The sequence below is a fragment of the Chiloscyllium punctatum genome, chromosome 40 (assembly GCF_047496795.1).
Source record: "Chiloscyllium punctatum isolate Juve2018m chromosome 40, sChiPun1.3, whole genome shotgun sequence".
NCBI lineage: Eukaryota > Metazoa > Chordata > Chondrichthyes > Orectolobiformes > Hemiscylliidae > Chiloscyllium > Chiloscyllium punctatum.
Window position 1 is genome coordinate 49,402,986 of NC_092778.1, and position 19,387 is coordinate 49,422,372.

General features: G+C 39.1%; 1 protein-coding gene across 2 annotated transcripts in view; it reads left to right on the forward strand.

Annotated features, from left to right (window-relative positions):
* get4 (guided entry of tail-anchored proteins factor 4) overlaps nt 1-19,387 on the forward strand; it is a 53,249-nt gene that overhangs the window by 32,148 nt on the left and 1,714 nt on the right. Inside the window, exons 4-8 of one of the 2 annotated variants that reach the window (XM_072559839.1) lie at nt 2,480-2,629; nt 4,296-4,434; nt 10,042-10,182; nt 10,273-10,348; nt 13,812-13,884. In XM_072559839.1, the coding sequence (XP_072415940.1) occupies nt 2,480-2,629; nt 4,296-4,434; nt 10,042-10,182; nt 10,273-10,348; nt 13,812-13,884 (579 nt within the window). Of the gene's footprint in view, nt 1-2,479; nt 2,630-4,295; nt 4,435-10,041; nt 10,183-10,272; nt 10,349-12,441; nt 13,787-13,811; nt 13,885-19,387 lie in introns of those variants that run through there. The other variant, XM_072559840.1, reaches the window with a different exon arrangement.

A 19,387-nucleotide genomic window follows, 5' to 3' on the forward strand; every position in this document is an offset into this window, starting at 1 on the left:
GCCAAATGACTGTATAATCTGTCCTGCTATCTTCAGAGCTCTATGTATATGCACACCTAGTACCTCTGATCTTTCCAGTGTCTTACTACAGGTCGTTCTGCTATGACGCATGTTTCATCAGCACAAATTAGCTATAATACAATCGACGAATTGAGAACGTTGTTTAGATAACGCAAACTTTCTACTGAACGGGTATAGCGATTCTCTATTAACGATCTCCTACAGTGCAGCTTTCTATTGTGATTTTCCATGGTGTGACTTTCTATAGCGCGTGGTTGCAGAAAAACAATTCTGTCGCGTTTATAGCAGAACAACCTATACTCATTGTACAATCCCTTGCTTTGTCAGCTTCCCAAGTGAATTACCTCATTTTTCTCAGTTGAATTCCATTTGCCGCTGCTGTGCCCAGTTGGCTGTTCATTGATATCTTTCTGCATTTTATGCCTATCTTCACTACGCGCCATCTTACTAATTTTCACATCATCGGCAAACTTCTTGATCATACATCCTACTTTTAAGTCCAGATCATTAATATACATGACAAACAAGAAGAACCCAGCACTGACCTCTCTGGAATCCCAGTGAAAACAGACATTCAGTCATAGAAATATCCCTCTGCCATTATCCTCTGCTTCCTGCCTTTCAGTTAATTTTGGATCTAAAGTGCTACTTTGCCTCGGATGCCATGCATTTTTACTTTCTTAACCAATCAACTGTGAGGAACCTTATAAAAACCTTGCTGAAGTTCAGGTATAACCTATCAAATAGATTACTCTCACCTGTTTACTTCCTCAAATAATTTAATCAAATTTGTCAAACACATCGATGCTGACTATCCCTGATTTAATCCCTGTCTCTAAGTGCAAATATATTCTGTCCTTCACAATTCTTTCTAATAACTTAATTACTACCAAGGTTGGATTGACTGGCCTGTAATTTCTTAGTTGTCCCTTCCTCTATTTTCTAATAATGGGGCAATGTTAGTAATCTCCCAGTCCTCTGGTGCCACTCCTGAGGACACAGAAACTATTTGAAAATTACTGCCAGAGCCCCGATATCTTTTTCCTTCCTCCCTCAACAGCCTGGGGTACATCTTATCAAAGCCTGCAAATGTATCAACTTTTAAGGCTGACATGCCCTCTTGTACACGCACACCTCACTCAATTTCTTTGAATATTTCACAGTCCTCCAATCTGATGTTTATATCTGCATCAGTCCATTTTACTGTTGAGATTCTGATGCAAAGTATTAATTGAGAATTGTGCATCTTTCAGGGCCCTACTCTCTCTTCATTTATTCTCATGCTCTTTATATATTTTTAAAGACCCTTTGGATTTTCCTTCATTCTACCCTCCAATTCTTTCTCATGCACTCTGTTTTCTTTTCTGCTTTCTTTTTAAGTAACCCTTTGCACTTTTTATACTTCTCCACAGCCTGTGACCTATTGAGCCTTTGATCTCTGCTGTAAGATTCTCTTTAAATCCTAATCTTTATATTTCATGATATCCAGGTTTCTGGTTTTAGTCCCACCGTTTGTCTTTATGGGAGCATATTTGCCCCGTAATCTCATAGTCTTGCTTGAATCCTTTCCACTGCTTTGACACAGTTTTATCTGGAGGTGTCTACTTGCAACAAATTATACCTTGTTTTAGTAAAATTGGTATTTCTCCAGTTTAGAATTTTTATTCCCAGTCCACCCTTATTCTTCTCCATCACTATCCTATATCTAACTGATTTATGGTCACTATCTCCAAATTATTTCCTGATAGATGCGCTTTCTAACTGCTCAGGCTGATTTCCAAATGTTAGCTCCAAAACTGCTCTGTCTCATTTTTGACTTTCTACGCACATGTTCTCCTGAATGCAATTTTAAGTATTATGTTTCCTCTTTACCTAGCACACTAAAACTATGCCCATTAATGTTTAGGTAGTTAAAGTCCCCTCCTGTTATTGCTTGTGCTCTTCAGATTCTAGCAGAGCCAATGCCCTAGAGTGCCCACTCCAATTACATTTTAAAAATCTCTAGATAGTTATCCTATTTTCATATCAGTTATAATATAAACAATGTTTTTTAAAAAATCATAGCTTTTGTTACTTTCTCCAAATGAATAGCTGGATTGGTATAATACAAATTAATTTGGCTGTCGAAGCACTTCACCATGCCATTTTCCAAAGTCTTTGAAGTTGTTTATTCCCATATTTTACATGGATAATGAATGTGTTGCCAAGCCTCTGTTGAAGTTGGAAAAATATCTTTTTTCTTCATTCCACAAAGCAACATAATTAGTTTTTGAATGGCTTTAAATTCTCCCATTTTCAATCACATGCATAACCACCTTTCCTCCTTTTAAAGGTTGATGATTTATTTGTTCAGGTGTTATTTATCTTAAGCACTAATTTTGACATGTTGCAATTCCAGATACCCTGCAGAACTTTGTAAAATGGTTACAAAATGGGGTCAACATTTCATGTTTTTCAGAAAGTCTTGGTAAACTTTTCAGTCTAATGGATCCAAACTCACCTGAAAGAGCAGCATTTGTATCCAGAGCACTGAAGTGGTCTAGTGGAGGTTCAGCAAAACTCGGACACCCAAAGTTACACCAACTGTTGGCAGTCACGCTATGGAAAGGTAAGGACCATGATAGCCAAAGCCACTATACAAGTTGCAGTTATGCCACTTTTACAATGATCTGCAGTTGTTTAAGGTGACTGTGACTTGAGCCACGTTATCATCTGATGTCCCAACACTGGCAGCTTGAACACATCTGTCACATACTGCTTACATTTCGTAGCAAGGGTGAACACCTCCAAACCAATAGGAAGCTAGCTTTAAAAATTATAACCTGATTGGCCTGAAGCACTCTGATATATTCAATCTTTAGTCATTTTACTGTTTTAAGAAGGTGCATGCTGCATGCACCACCCTTCACAAAAAATAATAGTAGCATTGTTAGAACCCTTGTTGATATTTTATTATTTTTATTTTATGAATTCTAGATTGAAGCTGTGAACTGGGAACAGTGAGCTCAATATAACTTTTGGACTATGGGTAACACTTTATATTAAATCGAAAGCAGAGCACTTTTTTATTTATTTGAGAGTCCAGGTGTGGAAGTTAATTGAAGGTAGATTCCTGGTCAAAGTATTCTTCTAACACTTCATCACTGAGCAAGAGCATTATGTTTAACCAGATTGTAAAAGTTGACTGTTAATGAGGTCAGTACCAGGGAATCAGTTCTAGAAATTCTGCAAAAGAACTTATACTCAAGCAGATAGCAAATGTTAAATGGTAACTGGGACCTTGTGGAGGAAATGGAGATAGACAGTCTGTCAGAAAGTGGTCAGGGTTTGACTTGGTTTTGGACTATGTTTTCTAGAAAAAAGGAATCTGGTTGTTGATGCTACAGCATGAAGATTTGAAAGCTCCCTCCCCTAAACACTCTTATTAGCTCTTGGAAGCTCAGAGAATAAAACACTTGAGTTATAAGTATTACTGGCTTTATTTCTGTGAACTGTAAAAGTGACCACGATCAGCATGTTCAGAAAATCAACCAAGAAACCCATAATATATGCCCTGGAAAAGTGCACAATGAAAGCCACAGAAGTAAACTGGCCAGATTTTCTTTTAGTAATCCCTTAACTCTTTTTGTTTGTCTGTCTATGTGAAAGGGACTGAGAGCAAAGACCAATTAGATTACTTTGTTGTTGAATTTACTGTGCTAAAGTTGTTATATTGTTAATAAATTTCTAAGTTTTTTTGATTTAAGGTACAAACCAATGTCTGGAATCGAGTATTAGTAGTCAGTAGGATTGGTGATTCGAAAATCTGGTTAGGAAACATTGGGGTTAATTTTAAGGGACTCTGCAGGTTGTAATTTTACTGTTATGAATACAGACAGTAAGTCTGATTTGGTTTGGCTGTCTCCTTTTTGTAACAATATATATTTCAGTTTTGCTTCCAGAGCTGGTCATTGTACATTGAAAAGAGAAACAATAGTTAAGAATTTTGAAGTTCCTAGAACTGTTTCTATTAAATTCAATTTAAGAGTATATGTTTGCTACCAAAGTAAAGTTAAAATTGTCTGCCATCCCTTTTATTGGCAAAATATAGTTCTGGTTGAGTTGATGTGTTTAATGATTTGACCAGATTCCTAATTCATAATGTGCTTAGAGAGTCAGTCAAACATCTTTCAGATAGATTCATAGAAAATTGAAGACACAGAAGGAGGTCATTCAGTTCATCTTGTCAGTACTGGTAAATTGCTTACATACAATGATTTTGCATTTCTTTCCAGAACAAAACTATAGTGAATCTCGGTATCACTTCCTTCATTCAGCAGATGGGGAGGGTTGTGCAAATATGTTAGTAGAATATTCTGCATCAAAAGGTTACCGGAATGAAGTGGACATGTTTGTGGCTCAGGCAGTCTTACAGTAAGTATTTTGTAAACAAGATACAAATGTGTTCAGTCGATAGGCTGTTCTCCTTATACTATAATAATACTTCCAGATAGTTAGATTTAAATTATTAAATAATATAAGCTTAATCTGATGTATCTAGGTTTCTGTTGAGAGTTGACTATATTCAAGGCCTTTTGTAGTTGTATGCCAAGCTAAACATACTAGCCAATTGCCAGCTTTAGGTTTGAACCAGATGCACAAGAGAGATTGAATCAACAAGTAGTTACTGTACTCCATAATTGGACTAACTTCTTTAGTTTTTTACTTGGCATTTGGAAGCAGGGAAGCAGCAAAACAAAATACATATGGATGTGGAGCATTATGTAATCAATGACCTTCGTACAGTTTAGAAATGGAGTGTTTTGGAGTTTTAAAAAGGCATTCACCAAATATATTTAGACTGATTAATTCAATAAAACACTTTTAGACTCAGAAGTTCAGAAAAGAATTTAAGCAAAAGCATGGATGATAGTTGTTCTGTGGTGACGTCTCCATAGTAGCACCTTGACCAATCAGTCCACTTGTCAACCAAACCGAGCCCTTTTTCTCATACGATATAAATTATTTCTTTTGAAGATTGATGTCTTAGTGCAAGATGAAAAGTTTCATGTGCACGTTGTCTTCAGCAAAACTAACGACTTCTAATGTTTTTTTCTAGAAATATAGCAAGAAACAAATCTATAATTCATAGAACATAGAACATAGAACATAGAACAATACAGCGCAGTACAGGCCCTTCGGCCCTCGATGTTGCGCCGATCAAAGCCCACCTAACCTACACTAACCCACTATCCTCCATATACCTATCCAATGCCCGCTTAAATACCCATAAAGAGGGAGAGTCCACTACTGCTACTGGCAGGGCATTCCATGATCTTACGACTCGCTGAGTGAAGAACCTACCCCTAACATCAGTCCTATATCTACCCCCCCTTAATTTAAAGCTATGCCCCCTTGTAATAGCTGACTCCATACGCGGAAAAAGGTTCTCACTGTCAACCCTATCTAACCCCCTAATCATCTTGTACACCTCTATCAAATCACCCCTAAACCTTCTTTTCTCCAAAGAAAACAACCCCAAGTGCCTCAGCCTTTCCTCATAGGATCTTCCTACCATACCAGGCAACATCCTGGTAAACTTCCTCTGCACCCGTTCCAGTGCCTCCACATCCTTCCTATAGTATGGCGACCAAAACTGCACACAATATTCCAGAAGCGGCCGCACCAGAGTCTTATACAACTGCAGCATGACCTCAGGACTCCGGAACTCAATTCCTCTACCAATAAAAGCCAGTACGCCATATGCCTTCTTCACTGCACTATTTACCTGGGTGGCAACTTTCAGAGATCTGTGTACATGGACACCAAGATCCCTCTGCTCTTCCACACTACCAAGTAGTCTACCATTAGCCCAGTAATCCATCTTTTTATTACTCTTACCAAAGTGAATCACTTCACACTTAGCTACATTGAACTCCATTTGCCACCTTTCTGCCCAGCTCTGCAGCTTCTCTATATCCCGCTGTAACCTGCCATATCCTTCCTCACTGTCTACAACTCCTCCGACTTTCGTATCATCCGCAAACTTGCTCACCCAACCTTCTAACCCTTCCTCCAGGTCATTTATAAAAATGACAAACAGCAATGGTCCCAAAACAGATCCTTGCGGAACACCACTAGTGACGGCACTCCAAGATGAATCTTTGCCATCAACTACTACCCTCTGTCTTCTTCCAGAGAGCCAATTCCTAATCCAAACCTCCAACTCACCCTCAATGCCATATCTCTGTATTTTCTGCAGTAGCCTACCATGGGGGACCTTATCAAACGCCTTACTAAAATCCATATATACTACATCTACCGCTTTCCCCTCATCTACCTCCTTCGTCACCTTCTCAAAGAATTCAATAAGGTTTGTGAGGCACGACCTGCCCTTCACAAAACCATGCTGACTATCCTTGATCACATCATTCTTATCCAGATGTGCATAAATCCTATCCCTTATAATTCTCTCTAAGACTTTGCCCACAACAGAAGTGAGACTCACTGGCCTATAGTTACTAGGATTATCCCTACTCCCCTTCTTGAACAAGGGAACCACGTTTGCTAGCCTCCAGTCCTCTGGCACTACTCCTGTAGACAAAGAGGACACAAAAATCAAGGTCAATGGCTCTGCAATCTCCTCCCTTGCTTCCCAGAGAATCCTAGGATAAATGCAATCAGGCCCAGGGGACTTATCTATTTTCACCCTTGCCAGAATTTCCAACACCTCATCTCTACATATCTCGAAGCCATCCATTCTACTTATTCGTGCCCCAGTATTCATATCGACAACAATGTCCTGTTCCTGAGTGAATACTGACGAAAAGTATTCATTCAGCGCCTCCCCAATCTCTTCAGCCTCCACACGCAACTTCCCATTACTATCCTTGATTGGACCTATTCCTTCCCTAGTCATTCTTTTATTCCTAACATACCTATAGAAAGCCTTAGGGTTTTCCCTAATCCTACCAACTAAGGACCTTTCATGTCCCCTCCTTGCTGCTCTTAGCTCTCTCTTCAGGTCCTTCCGGGCTACCTTATAACTCTCAATCGCCCCTATTGAACCTTCACGCCTCATCTTTACAAAGGCCGCCCTCTTCCATTTAACTAGGGATTCCAACTCCTTATTAAACCACGGCTCCTTCACACGACCCTTTCCTCCCTGCCTGATAGGTACGTACTTATCAAGGACACTCAATAGTTGCTCCTTGAACAAGTTCCACATATCAATTACGCTCTTGCCTTGGAATCTACTTTTCCAATCCACACATCCTAAGTCATGCCTCAACGCATCATAATTTCCCTGCCCCCAGCTATAACTCTTGCCCTGTAGTACACACTTATCCCTCCCCATCACGAGACTAAAAATCACCGAATTGTGGTCACTGTCCCCAAAGTGCTCACCTACCTCTAGTTCTAATACCTGGCCTGGTTCGTTACCCAGAACCAAATCCAGTATGGCCTCACCTCTTGTTGGCTTATCTACATATTGTGTCAGGAAACTCTCCTGCACACATTGCACAAACACTGACCCATCTAACGAACTTGAGCTATAGCTTTCCCAATCAATATCAGGAAAGTTAAAGTCTCCCATAACAATCACCCTATTACTGTCACTCTTCTCCTGAATCATCTTCGCAATCCTTTCTTCAACGATTCTAGGACTATTAGGAGGCCTGTAAAAGACTCCTAACAGGGTGACCTCACCTCTCCTATTCCTAACCTCAACCCAAACTACCTCAGATGGCAAATCTTCATCCATCTTCCTTTCCACCGCTGTAATACTATCTTTGACAAGCAAAGCCACACCCCCCCCTCTTTTACCCCCACCTCTGACCCTACTAAAACATTTAAACCCTGGAACCTGCAACAGCCAATCCTGTCCCTGATCTAGCCATGTCTCCGTAATAGCCACAACATCGAAGTCCCAGGTACCAACCCACGCTGCGAGTTCACCTACCTTATTTCGTATACTTCTGGCATTAAAGTATACACACTTCAAGCCACTCTTCTGTTTACAGGCACGATCCTTTAAGATTGATACCATATTCCTACCCTCCCTACACTCCAGGTCCTGCACCCTAAAGCTACAGTCTGGGTTCCCATGCCCCTGCAGAGTTAGTTTAAACCCCCCCCAAGAGCACTAGCAAACCTCCCCCCAAGGATACTGGTGCCCCTCAGGTTCAGGTGCAGACCATCCTGTCTATAGAGGTCCCACCTTCCCCAGAAAGAACCCCAGTTATCCAAATACCGAAATCCCTCCCTCCTGCACCATCCCTGTAGCCACGCATTTAACTCTTCTCTCTCCCTATTCCTCGACTCTCTATCACGTGGCACAGGTAACAAACCAGAGACAACAACTCTGTTCGTTCTAACTCTGAGCTTCCAACCTAGCTCCCTAAAAGCCTGTCTAACATCCTCAGCACTCCTACCTATGTCATTGGTGCCAATATGGACCACGACTTCAGGCTGCTCCCCCTCCCCCTTAAGGACCCGGAAAACACGATCAGAGACATCACGTACCCTTGCACCTGGGAGGCAACATACCAAACGTGAGTCTCTCTCGTTCCCACAAAACCGCCTATCCGTGCCCCGAACTATCGAGTCCCCAATTATTATTGCTCTGCTCTTCTCCACCCTTCCCTTCTGAGTAGCGGGGACAGGCTCCGTGCCAGAGGCCTGAGCCCCGTTACTTACCCCTGGTAAGTCGTCCCCCCCACAAGTATCCAAAACGGTATACTTGTTCTTGAGGGGAACGACCACAGGGGGTCCCTGCACTGGCTGCTTCCTCCCAGTCCCCCTCACTGTCACCCATCTATCTGCCATCTTTGGAGTTACTACTTCCCTATAGCTCCGATCTATGACCCCCTCTGCCTCCCGAATGATCCGAAGTTCATCCAACTCCAGCTCCAGTTCCCTAACACGGTCTTGGAGGAGCTGGAGATGGGTGCACTTCCTGCAAGTGTAATCAGCAGGGATGTCCATGGCATCCCTCACCTCATTTGAAATTCTTTGCTCAAGTGGCCTGGTTTTAATTAAAGCTTACAATTTGGAAAGAAATTTGAGGAAAAGTAAACATGCTGCAACTGTTTGTACTTTTACTTGGGCTTCCGCCTGTACAGTTTATAAAACAGCAAAACAATAAAGAGGTTCTTCTACAAAAATTAATTTTAAAAAAAGTAATTTGATTCCATTTTAGTTGGTGTCATTGAGCAATACCCATGTGATAATTGACATATTCCAGAGAGGACCAGGGAAAATGGGGACAAGCTTTTCAATGTTGTTTTCAAGCGCATGTAGTTAATAATGCTCTATTATTTATTTCGAGTGTCACATTGAAAAAAATCAATAAGAATATAATAGAACTATGAATGCAGAGAGACTATTTAACCTTATTGTCTGAAATTTTGAAGAGAAAGTCATTGATCTTTTCTCACAAAAAGTTAGGTCACAAAATTGTATTCTAAACAGTTTTGACAAATGTGTGCTTTGGGAATGCATAAATCACAATGTATTTTCATTTGTTCTGAGATAGAGATGCCCTCCATGCTACACATTAAATCATGGCTGCTGAAAGTAGCTGGTTGCCTTTTCTTTTGCCCTGTTTGCCTGTAAACAGGATATCTCAGAAAGCAAGTGAATAAGTTTGAATGAAATTTGTTTCATGTTTAGGGTATGGCATTAGGAATAGGCCATGTTTTTGAGAGGTATTGACCTGAATGCTGCGGGTTAACCACCTGCTTTTCTTAATAATGTCATGAGATTTTTGAGTCCACCTGAGGGGTTGTAAGGGGCTATGTTTTAGCATCTCATTTGAAAGATGGTACTTTCAACATTGAAGCTTTCCTTCAGTATGTCTCTGGAGTATCTGTCTTGATGTTTGTGCTTGGTTACTGACCACCAACTGAATACTGACACTGCATGAAATGATATGCTGTCTAAGTCTGTGTTATACTTTTTCAGTTTCCTTTACGTTTGTTATAAAGTTATTACAGATGTGTAAAAATGTAATTTGAGTATTCTTAATTTTTTTTTCAGATTTCTTTGCTTAAAAAATAAAAACACTGCATCACTGGTCTTCACAACTTATACAGAAAAGCATCCCTCTATAGAAAAGGGGCCTCCATTTTTACAGCCCTTGTTAAACTTTATTTGGTTCTTATTACTTGCTGTTGAAGGGTAAGTTTTGTTTTACTATAAAAATGATTGTTTTCTTAAAATGCTAAAACTTATCCAATGCCTTAATTGTTGTGTTTTTTTTTGCTGAAGGGGGAAACTAACTGTTTTTACAGTGTTATGTGAACAGTATCAGCCATCTTTGAAAAGAGATCCAATGTACATTGAGGTGAGTTACTGTTCAGCTGCATTTGTTTTTGTGGGTTGGATCCAAGATTCGCATTCAAAATTGTTCTCTATGAAGTATCTGAATGTAAATATAGTGGAAAATGTACAACCAATCTGAGCTTTTCACAACTTTAAGAACACTTGCATTTCCAATCTTATAAGCCATACTACAAAGAGTCACTTCAGAAAGTGCTTTGAGAGAAGAACAGTGAAAAAATACTTCTGTGCATCATCACATATATATATATATATATATATATATAAATGATCAGTTTCAGAGATTTAAAAAAAAGCACATTCTCACTGTGTCTGCGTGGGTTTCCTCTGGGTGCTCTGGTTTCCTCCCACAATCCAAAGATGGGCAGGTCAGGTGAATTGGCCATACTAAATTGCCCATAGTGTTAGTTGCATTAGTCGGGGTAAATATAGGGTTAGGGAATATGTCTGGGTGGGTTACTCTTCAGAGGGTCGGTGTGGACTTGTTGGGCCGAAAGGCCTGTTTCCATACTGTAGGAATCTAATCTACTTCTCACCACAACCCACCACTGTCAATTTAATGTCATTTGTGACACCAAAGTGGAAGAATTCACCAATTTGTTCGCCATCGTGAAGACTATGGTATGATTGCTGAGTTCAGCAACAAATCCAAAGGCAGTTTTTGGACAGTTTGTTTGCTTGCTTGCATGTGTACTTTCGGGATGATGTTCTTATCTCCTACTCAGGACTTACCCCTCACAAATGGAAGTTTGCCTCCTATGGTATGCCTGAAGAGAAAAGAGAAAATCAGGCATCCCTGATCCTCCTTATACTGTTAGTTTTTCCATGCTTTAGTGAAATTATTACTTGCGTAATGTAATTTTCTTTGAGCCATGCAGCATTTTATTTTGTTACACAAGTTTGCTTCAAAGAAGAACCCGAGAATTTATAATGATAAATAAAGCTTGACCTCTTTATCAGAAAAACTCTACCTTACTTAACTACAATATCTAAGGATACCACTCCATCCTTTGTGTCCAGAAATGCACCATTGTTTTAGAATTTCCAAACTAAGACAGTGCAGTATGGAGCAAGGGGTCTTTCTAAAACACTGCGTAATGGACATCATGACGTTAAGTTTCTATTTTTAAAATCTCAAGGTCAGTTACATTTACAAATCCTTTTTATTTCTCATTGCTTGCACTAAATTTTCATTAAATTAATGCCATTCTCAAAATGTATTAGTCATAACATGCAAGCAATTAATTGTGGGGTACATGGGTCCACCTTTCCTAAGTTTATGGCTATTTATGGCCATAATGCAAAGGCCAAAATTGAAGGGATGCGATGCACACCCTTTTGCATTGCGCTGGTATTTCCAAATGAGGTGGCAAAGATATGTGGGCAGAACAAAATTGAACTGTACCTGTAGCTGGAATAGATATAAGCTTTAAAGGACAGCTGTACTTTTGAGCTATAGGGCAAGAAAATGATCCCATTTCCATTTAAATCTATCAGCTACTGAATTTCATAAAGCAAAGGAGAAGATCAAGGAACAGATTGCTTTTGTGATTTGTTTTTTTTAAATTCCATTTTGCTGTCTCCACTAATTACAGGTCAGTATTTATCCACATGCAGGAGCTTATTTGTTTCTGGTTTTTCCTCATTTCACCATCCTGTTTTGTGGAGGATCTACTTTCAGTATGAATTTATGTATTTATGTTTGGTGAGCAGAGAAACGATTGAAGAAAATTGTTAGCTTACCCCGTGATATATAGGTCTTGCAAACGTTTTTACACAGCAAATCATGATCTGGAATGTGCTGTCTGAAAGGATAGTGGCAGTAGATTCATCAGTAACTTTCAAATGGAATTGGACACACACCTGATAAGGAAACGTTTGTAGCACTGAGGAAATAGCAGGCGAGTGGAAATGGATAGCATTGTTGAAGAGCTGGCATAGGTATGACAGGCTGAAATCCACCTGCCATTGCAAGTTACCTGAAGTCCCAGAACTGATAAAATTGAAAGTAGGACCACAATATCAATGTGGTGAAAGGCACAATGAAGAGGATTAGGAAGGCCTTATTGCCTCTTTCTCCCATTTCACACATTTCAGGCAGCAAAGGGAAGCAAATACCCATTTGCGTATGGAGGAGTCACTCTATTTGAATGAGGACTGTAAGGTGGTAAGTAAGTTTTAATACAACTAGTGATAATTGATACATGGGAATTTTCAGCAAATATCTCATAGAAGCTCCTTCTAGCATGAAATTATTGTCCAAGTGTTGTTATTTTGCTAATTCAGTATTGTGGCCAAGACTAACTTTAAGAATGCCATTGGGAAGATTTCTGTACGTTGTGTTTAAAGTTTTCTCATGCAGTGGTCAAGGAGGAAGTCTTTCCTTCTGATTGAGCAATTGATTGATCGATAAAAGTCAGTAATGAGTTAACTATACTAAATTTATTGATTTGCTACAACTTGAGATTACTCTAAAACATTTTCCTGAAGTGATTCATTTCTCTATTATTTGTCTTAATGGTTTAAACATCTGTACATATAAGTTGATAAACTGACAGTGTAATTTTTTCATAATGTTATTTGAGTAAATAAATCATTTTGGATTGCACAAGACAAATTTACATCACTTCACCTTTATTTTATTACAGGTAAAAAAGGTAACTTTAGAATGATTTTGCCATACTCAACTATTCAGTTATGTGGAATTGTAGACATAAATGAAGCCACGAGAATAAATTATGTTGAGTTTTCCAGTGAGGTATGGAAACTGTGTTGGGGAGCACAGAGAGACAGAGAGAGGGAGAGAGAGAGAAACAACTCAGCAGAAATTAAAAATGCCATTGAGACTGAGTGGATGTGAAAAGCTTTAAATGTAGTTGCGCATTAAGTTTGACATAATTATAGATGAGAGGAATGACATTCAGGGAGTCCTACGGATGGATTAATTTCATGATAATAAAAAAGATTTTACTACCCCAAAAAAAACTGAAGTGTGGCTTTCACTGGCCTTTTGTTGCAGCAATACATTTATGCAAGTTTCTTTAGATTCATGCAACATATAAATTACGAATAGCTGCAAGTGAACATGGTCTAAATGATAATGTTGTTAGTTTAGGTTATCAAAAACATTTTGTGTTAAACATTATTTCCAGAAGACCAATGCATAGCACTTTTAAAATGCATTGTTCTTGTTTTCCTGATCTAATTCAATTATTTTTATTGTCCAAAGTTCCATACAGTGATGTTTGGGAAATCCTTGACACCGAATCAAAATGCGTATGTGAAAATTATGTTTATGTTAATAAGAATGTTACTTTGAGCATTACCATAATAGACTTGAGAGTGGGTTCATTTCAGAAAAACTCATCTGTCTGAAAAGTTCTTGATTGCTTCATGGTTTTTGTTTTCTTTCCTTGTCTATCAGATTATGGCTTAAATTTTTAATTTTGTAATGTTTTTCATCTTAGTATCTCGATCGAATAGGTCAGATCTTCTTTGGAGTTGCACCAAGACAGACATCTTCATATGGGGGATTATTAGGTAAGCTAAGCATGGAACCATTTATAAACTGTGATTCATTTCCTTAAGTGGTGTTTACCCCAATTATTTCTAATATTTGTATGGACAGCTACTACTTTAGTAACTAAAATATAGACCGAGAAGTTTAGGAAACAAAGCTTATCTGCATGTCTGTCAATAGGGATACTCTGCTCAAAAATTAACCAGTTCAGAAGATATAATTTCTGATTTTCGTGCTCATTAAGGACTTAGGCGATTATTATCTATTTGCATTTCAGGGATACGTTTAGCATCAAACACCAACAGGTTAGATGGAATTGAACGTTCATCTGTTCCCAGCAGTTTAATCTCAGTACTGCATCAGTGTGATTTATTTTTCTTTTTGTATCAGTCATTGTGTAGCACTGTTTCCTGAGGATTATAAAGGGTTTGAGTTATCAATTCCATCCAATTAGGTTTTATTCCTTTGAATTTAAAAATTCAAAGCATGATCTACTCACTATTTTAAAATGATTAAAGGAATTTGATAGAGTAGACATAATGAATTTTTTTCTGGTTGGCCAGTCCAAGCAACAAAATACAATGCTAAAGTTAGAACTGGATCATTTATACTTTAAATTAGGAAGCATTTTCATTCCATACATTTGAAAATCTCTATTTTAGCTGTGGATGTTGAGTTAGTTGAAATTTTTTAGACTAACATAAATAGATTTTTGTTAATAAAGGTAAATGACAGGCAAATGAGGTTCAGGGTAAAGATCAGCCAAGATCTCATTGAATACTGGAACAGGTTTAGGGGGCTGAAAGGACACCAGTTGTTCTTGTTATTGAGATTGAAGAGCCTACAAATCCCCCAATCTAGAGTAGACTTAAACAATTTTGATCCGCTGTAACTTCTTGTAGTCTCAATAATTTTTAAAATGATCTCTTTGTTCTTAGAAATGATGAAGCAGAATGTTTTCAGCTAGAGGGTAGTGAATCTGTGGAATTCATTGCCATAGAGGGTTGTGGAGACCAAGTTATTGAGTATTTAAGACAGAGATAAATAAGTTCTTGATAAGTACAGGAATCAAGGATTAGGGGGAGAAGGCAGGATACTGGGGTTGAGAAATATATATCAGCCATGATCGAATGGTGGAGCAGACTTGATGCGCTGGATGGCCTAATACTGCTCCTACATCTTATGGTCTTGTGGTTCTTCAGATGTAAGTGATACTGTAAAGTCCGTATTTATTTCCCATCCTAGTTACACTGAGCAACTGATAATGGGCTGTTTCTTGAACTGCTGCAGCCTTGTGATGATAGTGTTTCTACAAACATGTTAGCTCAGGAATATTAATGCAGCAAAGGTGAAGGAACAGTGCTAGTTCAAATTCAAATCAAGATTGTGAATAGTTTTGGGAGAAACATGGAGTAGGTGACCGTGTATCAAAAAATATTTCTGAATAGTTGAGATCTCTACAAAGAGAAATACTCTTGATGTAAGATTGGTAACATGCAACATTGCAACCTACACATAGTATATGCTGCTGGCACTGTGATAGAGGAATTGAACCATTGAATCCATTGGCAATAGCACTAATGAAGAAAATGCCTGACTTACACTCTCCCATCTAAAATGTTTATCTCGAATTGATCAGGTTTAACTAACTATTAACTTAAAAACATTAAATGACGGAGTTGTATTTTCATTGAACTGTCATTTGTCAAGAATAAATAATTTTATCAACTTATCCACAGTGCAATAAGTCAGGCTTTTGTTTTTATGTTTTGTTGTCCGCATTATTCCTATGCTAGAATTTCGTTGATGTAATAGAGATCAGAGAGTGAACACTAGACTAGATAGCTGAAGACATGGCACCAAAAGAAAATTGCATTAATTTTTGGGATGCTTAAGAGGCCAGAAATGGAGATTTTAAGAGAATTATAGGGCTGGAGCCAATTTAACAGAGAAGCACAGAGGTGTATGTTGAGTGCAAAGTAGGATAGGGATGTCAGAGCTTTGGATGAGCTCAAGTTTACGAAGGGTAGAGCTTGAGAGACCAGCCAACCAAGCTTTGGAATTGTAAAGTATGGAGGTGACAAATGCTTGGAAAATAATTTTATTAATAGTTTGAAACACAATTTGTGATCAGTGATTTCACTATGGTGGAAGTCAGCAACCTTGTCATGGGAGTGAAGTTGCAAAACACATGATTCAGCCAGAGATAGAATCTTCACCAGTGAGGTGAAAAGTTAACCAATAACTGGAATTAAAAGCTTATCTAATAGTGACCTCTATCTACTGTCAATTGTGAAAATCCATCTGGTTCACTAATATCTTTTAAGGAAAGAAATCTGCTCTCTTTATCTGATTTGGCCTAAATCCCCGATCCCTCCAGACCCGTAGCAGTGTGACTTTTGACTGCCCTCAGAAATGGCCGATCAAACTACACAGTTCCAGGGCAGTTAGGGATGGATACTAAAGGCCGGGCAGCCAGCTGTGCTCACACCCCATAGACAAATTTTTAAAAAGCATCTATGCGTTTTACCACTATGATATATCAGGCCTCTTTGGCTGTCAAGTGTAACACAGCATCTGTCATGTGTTTGTGCTTCACAAAAAAATACTAGTTTATACTTCGTTCTCTATCTACTGATGGTATTCTTATAGCTATCTCACATTGCACAGAGTTGACTGTTGTTTTGGTGGGAGGATGATGAGAGAAGTGGATAATCAAGGAATGGGTCTGGTCAGGGCATTATGACAATTCTTGACCGACTATTAAACATAAGAATTAGCATGTTTTATCATTCAACTGTAATGAACCGGCTGTGGAAAAAATTGCACTCATTCTAAATGTTCAGAAACATGGGGAGGAGAATCTCTGCTAAATTTAGGTTAGTTGGACTGAAAGAGATCTTGGAGGACCAGCTAACTGTGGATCATTTGGTAAATCAGCTTTGACACAGCTTTCAGTTTATACATAGTACAGCATTAAACAAGACTGATGTACGACCAGCTCTATCAAAAAAGCTTTGCTTTTCCTTCAAGTGTTGGTTGGCAAATGAATGTCATTGCACAGCTCAAGTTCCTTCCCATCAATACTGAATTGGAAATGTATACACACACTTTGGAGAGTTTGAAGAACTAATTACTAACAATAGTTAAAGCATTCCAAAGCTGAAAAATGGTAATATTTGTTTAATATAAATTAAATACATCAGCATTTTTGATATTATTTTGTCCCTATAGAGTGGAAAGAGGCCCTGCTGCCCATTGAATCTGCACTGACCATCAGAACAGCATTCCACTCAAACCCAACCCTGCATTTACCATGGTTAATTCACCTAGCCTGCACATCTTTAGGGCTGTGTGAGGGAACTGGAGCATCTGACAGAAACCCACGCAGACACTGGAAGGATGTGCAGATAGTCATCCAAGGCTGGAATTGAACCCGGGTCCCTAGCACTGTGAGGCAACACTGGTAACCACTGTGTCATCATGCCATCAGAAACCTAGATCATATTTAATTAGATGGCCAGTGATTGCATTATGACTCTTTAAATAGCATTCGATGGAACAATAAAAGCCTTAAATTTCAAAAAGCTTTAAAGTATCAGGTACCAGTAGCCAGTTAAAATTCTGCTGAAGTGGGGTGAGGACTTATTCTGGCATTCTTAAGTATTATTAATCAACCTATTTAATAACATTGTTAAACACATCTGGAGTAGGTGTGACTTGAGAGGTGGGAAACATTGCCCTGCACCACAATAGTCCTCCATCGTGTTTTTTTTAAATCAGTCTTGTTCTGATATGTTATGACACATCTCTGGGAGATGTGGGACTTGAATCTGGATTTTCTGGCTCAAGGATAAGAATGCTACCACTGCAGTCTCTTACAAGGTCTCTGAGAGTTCAGCACTCCCTCAGAGGCCTTTTGTCAACAGGCCCTTGTATCAGACTAGAACACACAACTTTGGATTCATAGCAAGGGTGTCTCCATGATTTTAAAAATATTTTCTAATTAGCTCTGTTCAAGAGTTGTTATCACACACCTATGGAACAGGTGGGACTTGAATCTCTGTCTCCTGGCTTAGAGGTGGGAACACTGACTGTACTACAAAAGCCTCGGTTGAATAATCAGTGATTTTTATATATATGCATTTACCCAGAGCCTCAGAGATGTATTAAAGCTTTAATTAGAAAGCAAAACTTTCACGATAATCAATACTGGAAATTAAAGTGGAGGGTGTGGTCATCACTGATTATAGATAGTATTGCCATTATAGATTGTACATGTTCTCCAAGATGAATTTAAGCACGTTGACTAGGCTTCCAACTATTCTATTGACCCAGGAAAGGTGATGATAGTGCAACCTCTATTGAACTGATTAAATATGGTTTGTGTTTCTACTAGAAAGTATATTTTAACACTCTAGAAAAGGAATCCCCTCCCATCACAAAGCTTCTGCATCCCTTCTCAATCAGCCTGACTGAGATTGCAAAAGCTTTCCCTTTGAGAACACACAGGTATGGTCTGGATTTTGTCCAGGCAGCAGTGGCTCTATTGAAGAACTGGAAAACTGGGGGCAATCTTACCTTGGTCATTTGGGGTAACCCTGACCACAGTGTGCCGCCGCTCCCTCACCACCAGACGCCTGGAGGAAGAACGCCTCATCTTCCGCCTCGGAACACTTCAACCCCAGGGCATCAATGTGGACTTCAACAGCTTCCTCATTTCCCCTTCCCCCACCTCATCCTAGTTTCAAACTTCCAGCTCAGTTACTATCTCCTTGACTTGTCCGATCTGCCTATCTTCTTTTGCACCTATCCACTCCACCCTCTCCTCTTTGACCTATCACCTTCATCTCCTCCCCCACTCACCCATTGTACTCTATGCTACTCTCTCTCCACCCCCACCCTCCTCTAGCTTATCTCTCCATGCTTCAGGCTCACTGCCTTTATTCCTGATGAAGGGCTTTTGCCCGAAACGTTGATTTCGCTGCTCGTTGGATGCTGCCTGAACTGCTGTGCTCTTCCAGCACCACTAATCCAGTACACAGTGTATGTCAGTCAGGCAGCTGATAAGCTGCTGTTGGGGTTCTTAACCTTTTCAAGAGACAAAGCCAACCTACAAGAAGTGAAATCCAATCAGAGGGTCGTCAGCTCTTCAATCCCAGGAACATCATTACTACAGTCTCACCCAGCTCAAAGATGCAGCACGGATTGTGGCCTTTGGAAGATTAGTATTGTCAAGATACCTTGGCCCTATAATATTCAGCCTTTCAGTCTTTGGCATCCAGAAGAGTTGTGACTGCAAGGCAAATTGTTACAATGCCATGATTGGTGGGATGGCATGATTACTACATGACAAATTCCTATAGGCAGTTCCTATAATAATTTTGGAGACCAACATTTATAGTGAAAAATATTGAAACCGGAAATGCAGATGTATGATTTTTGACAGATTGGAGACAGATTTAATAATATAAGCATCTGAATTTTATGCAGTTTTATACAGTTTTGACCTTTATCCAAAGG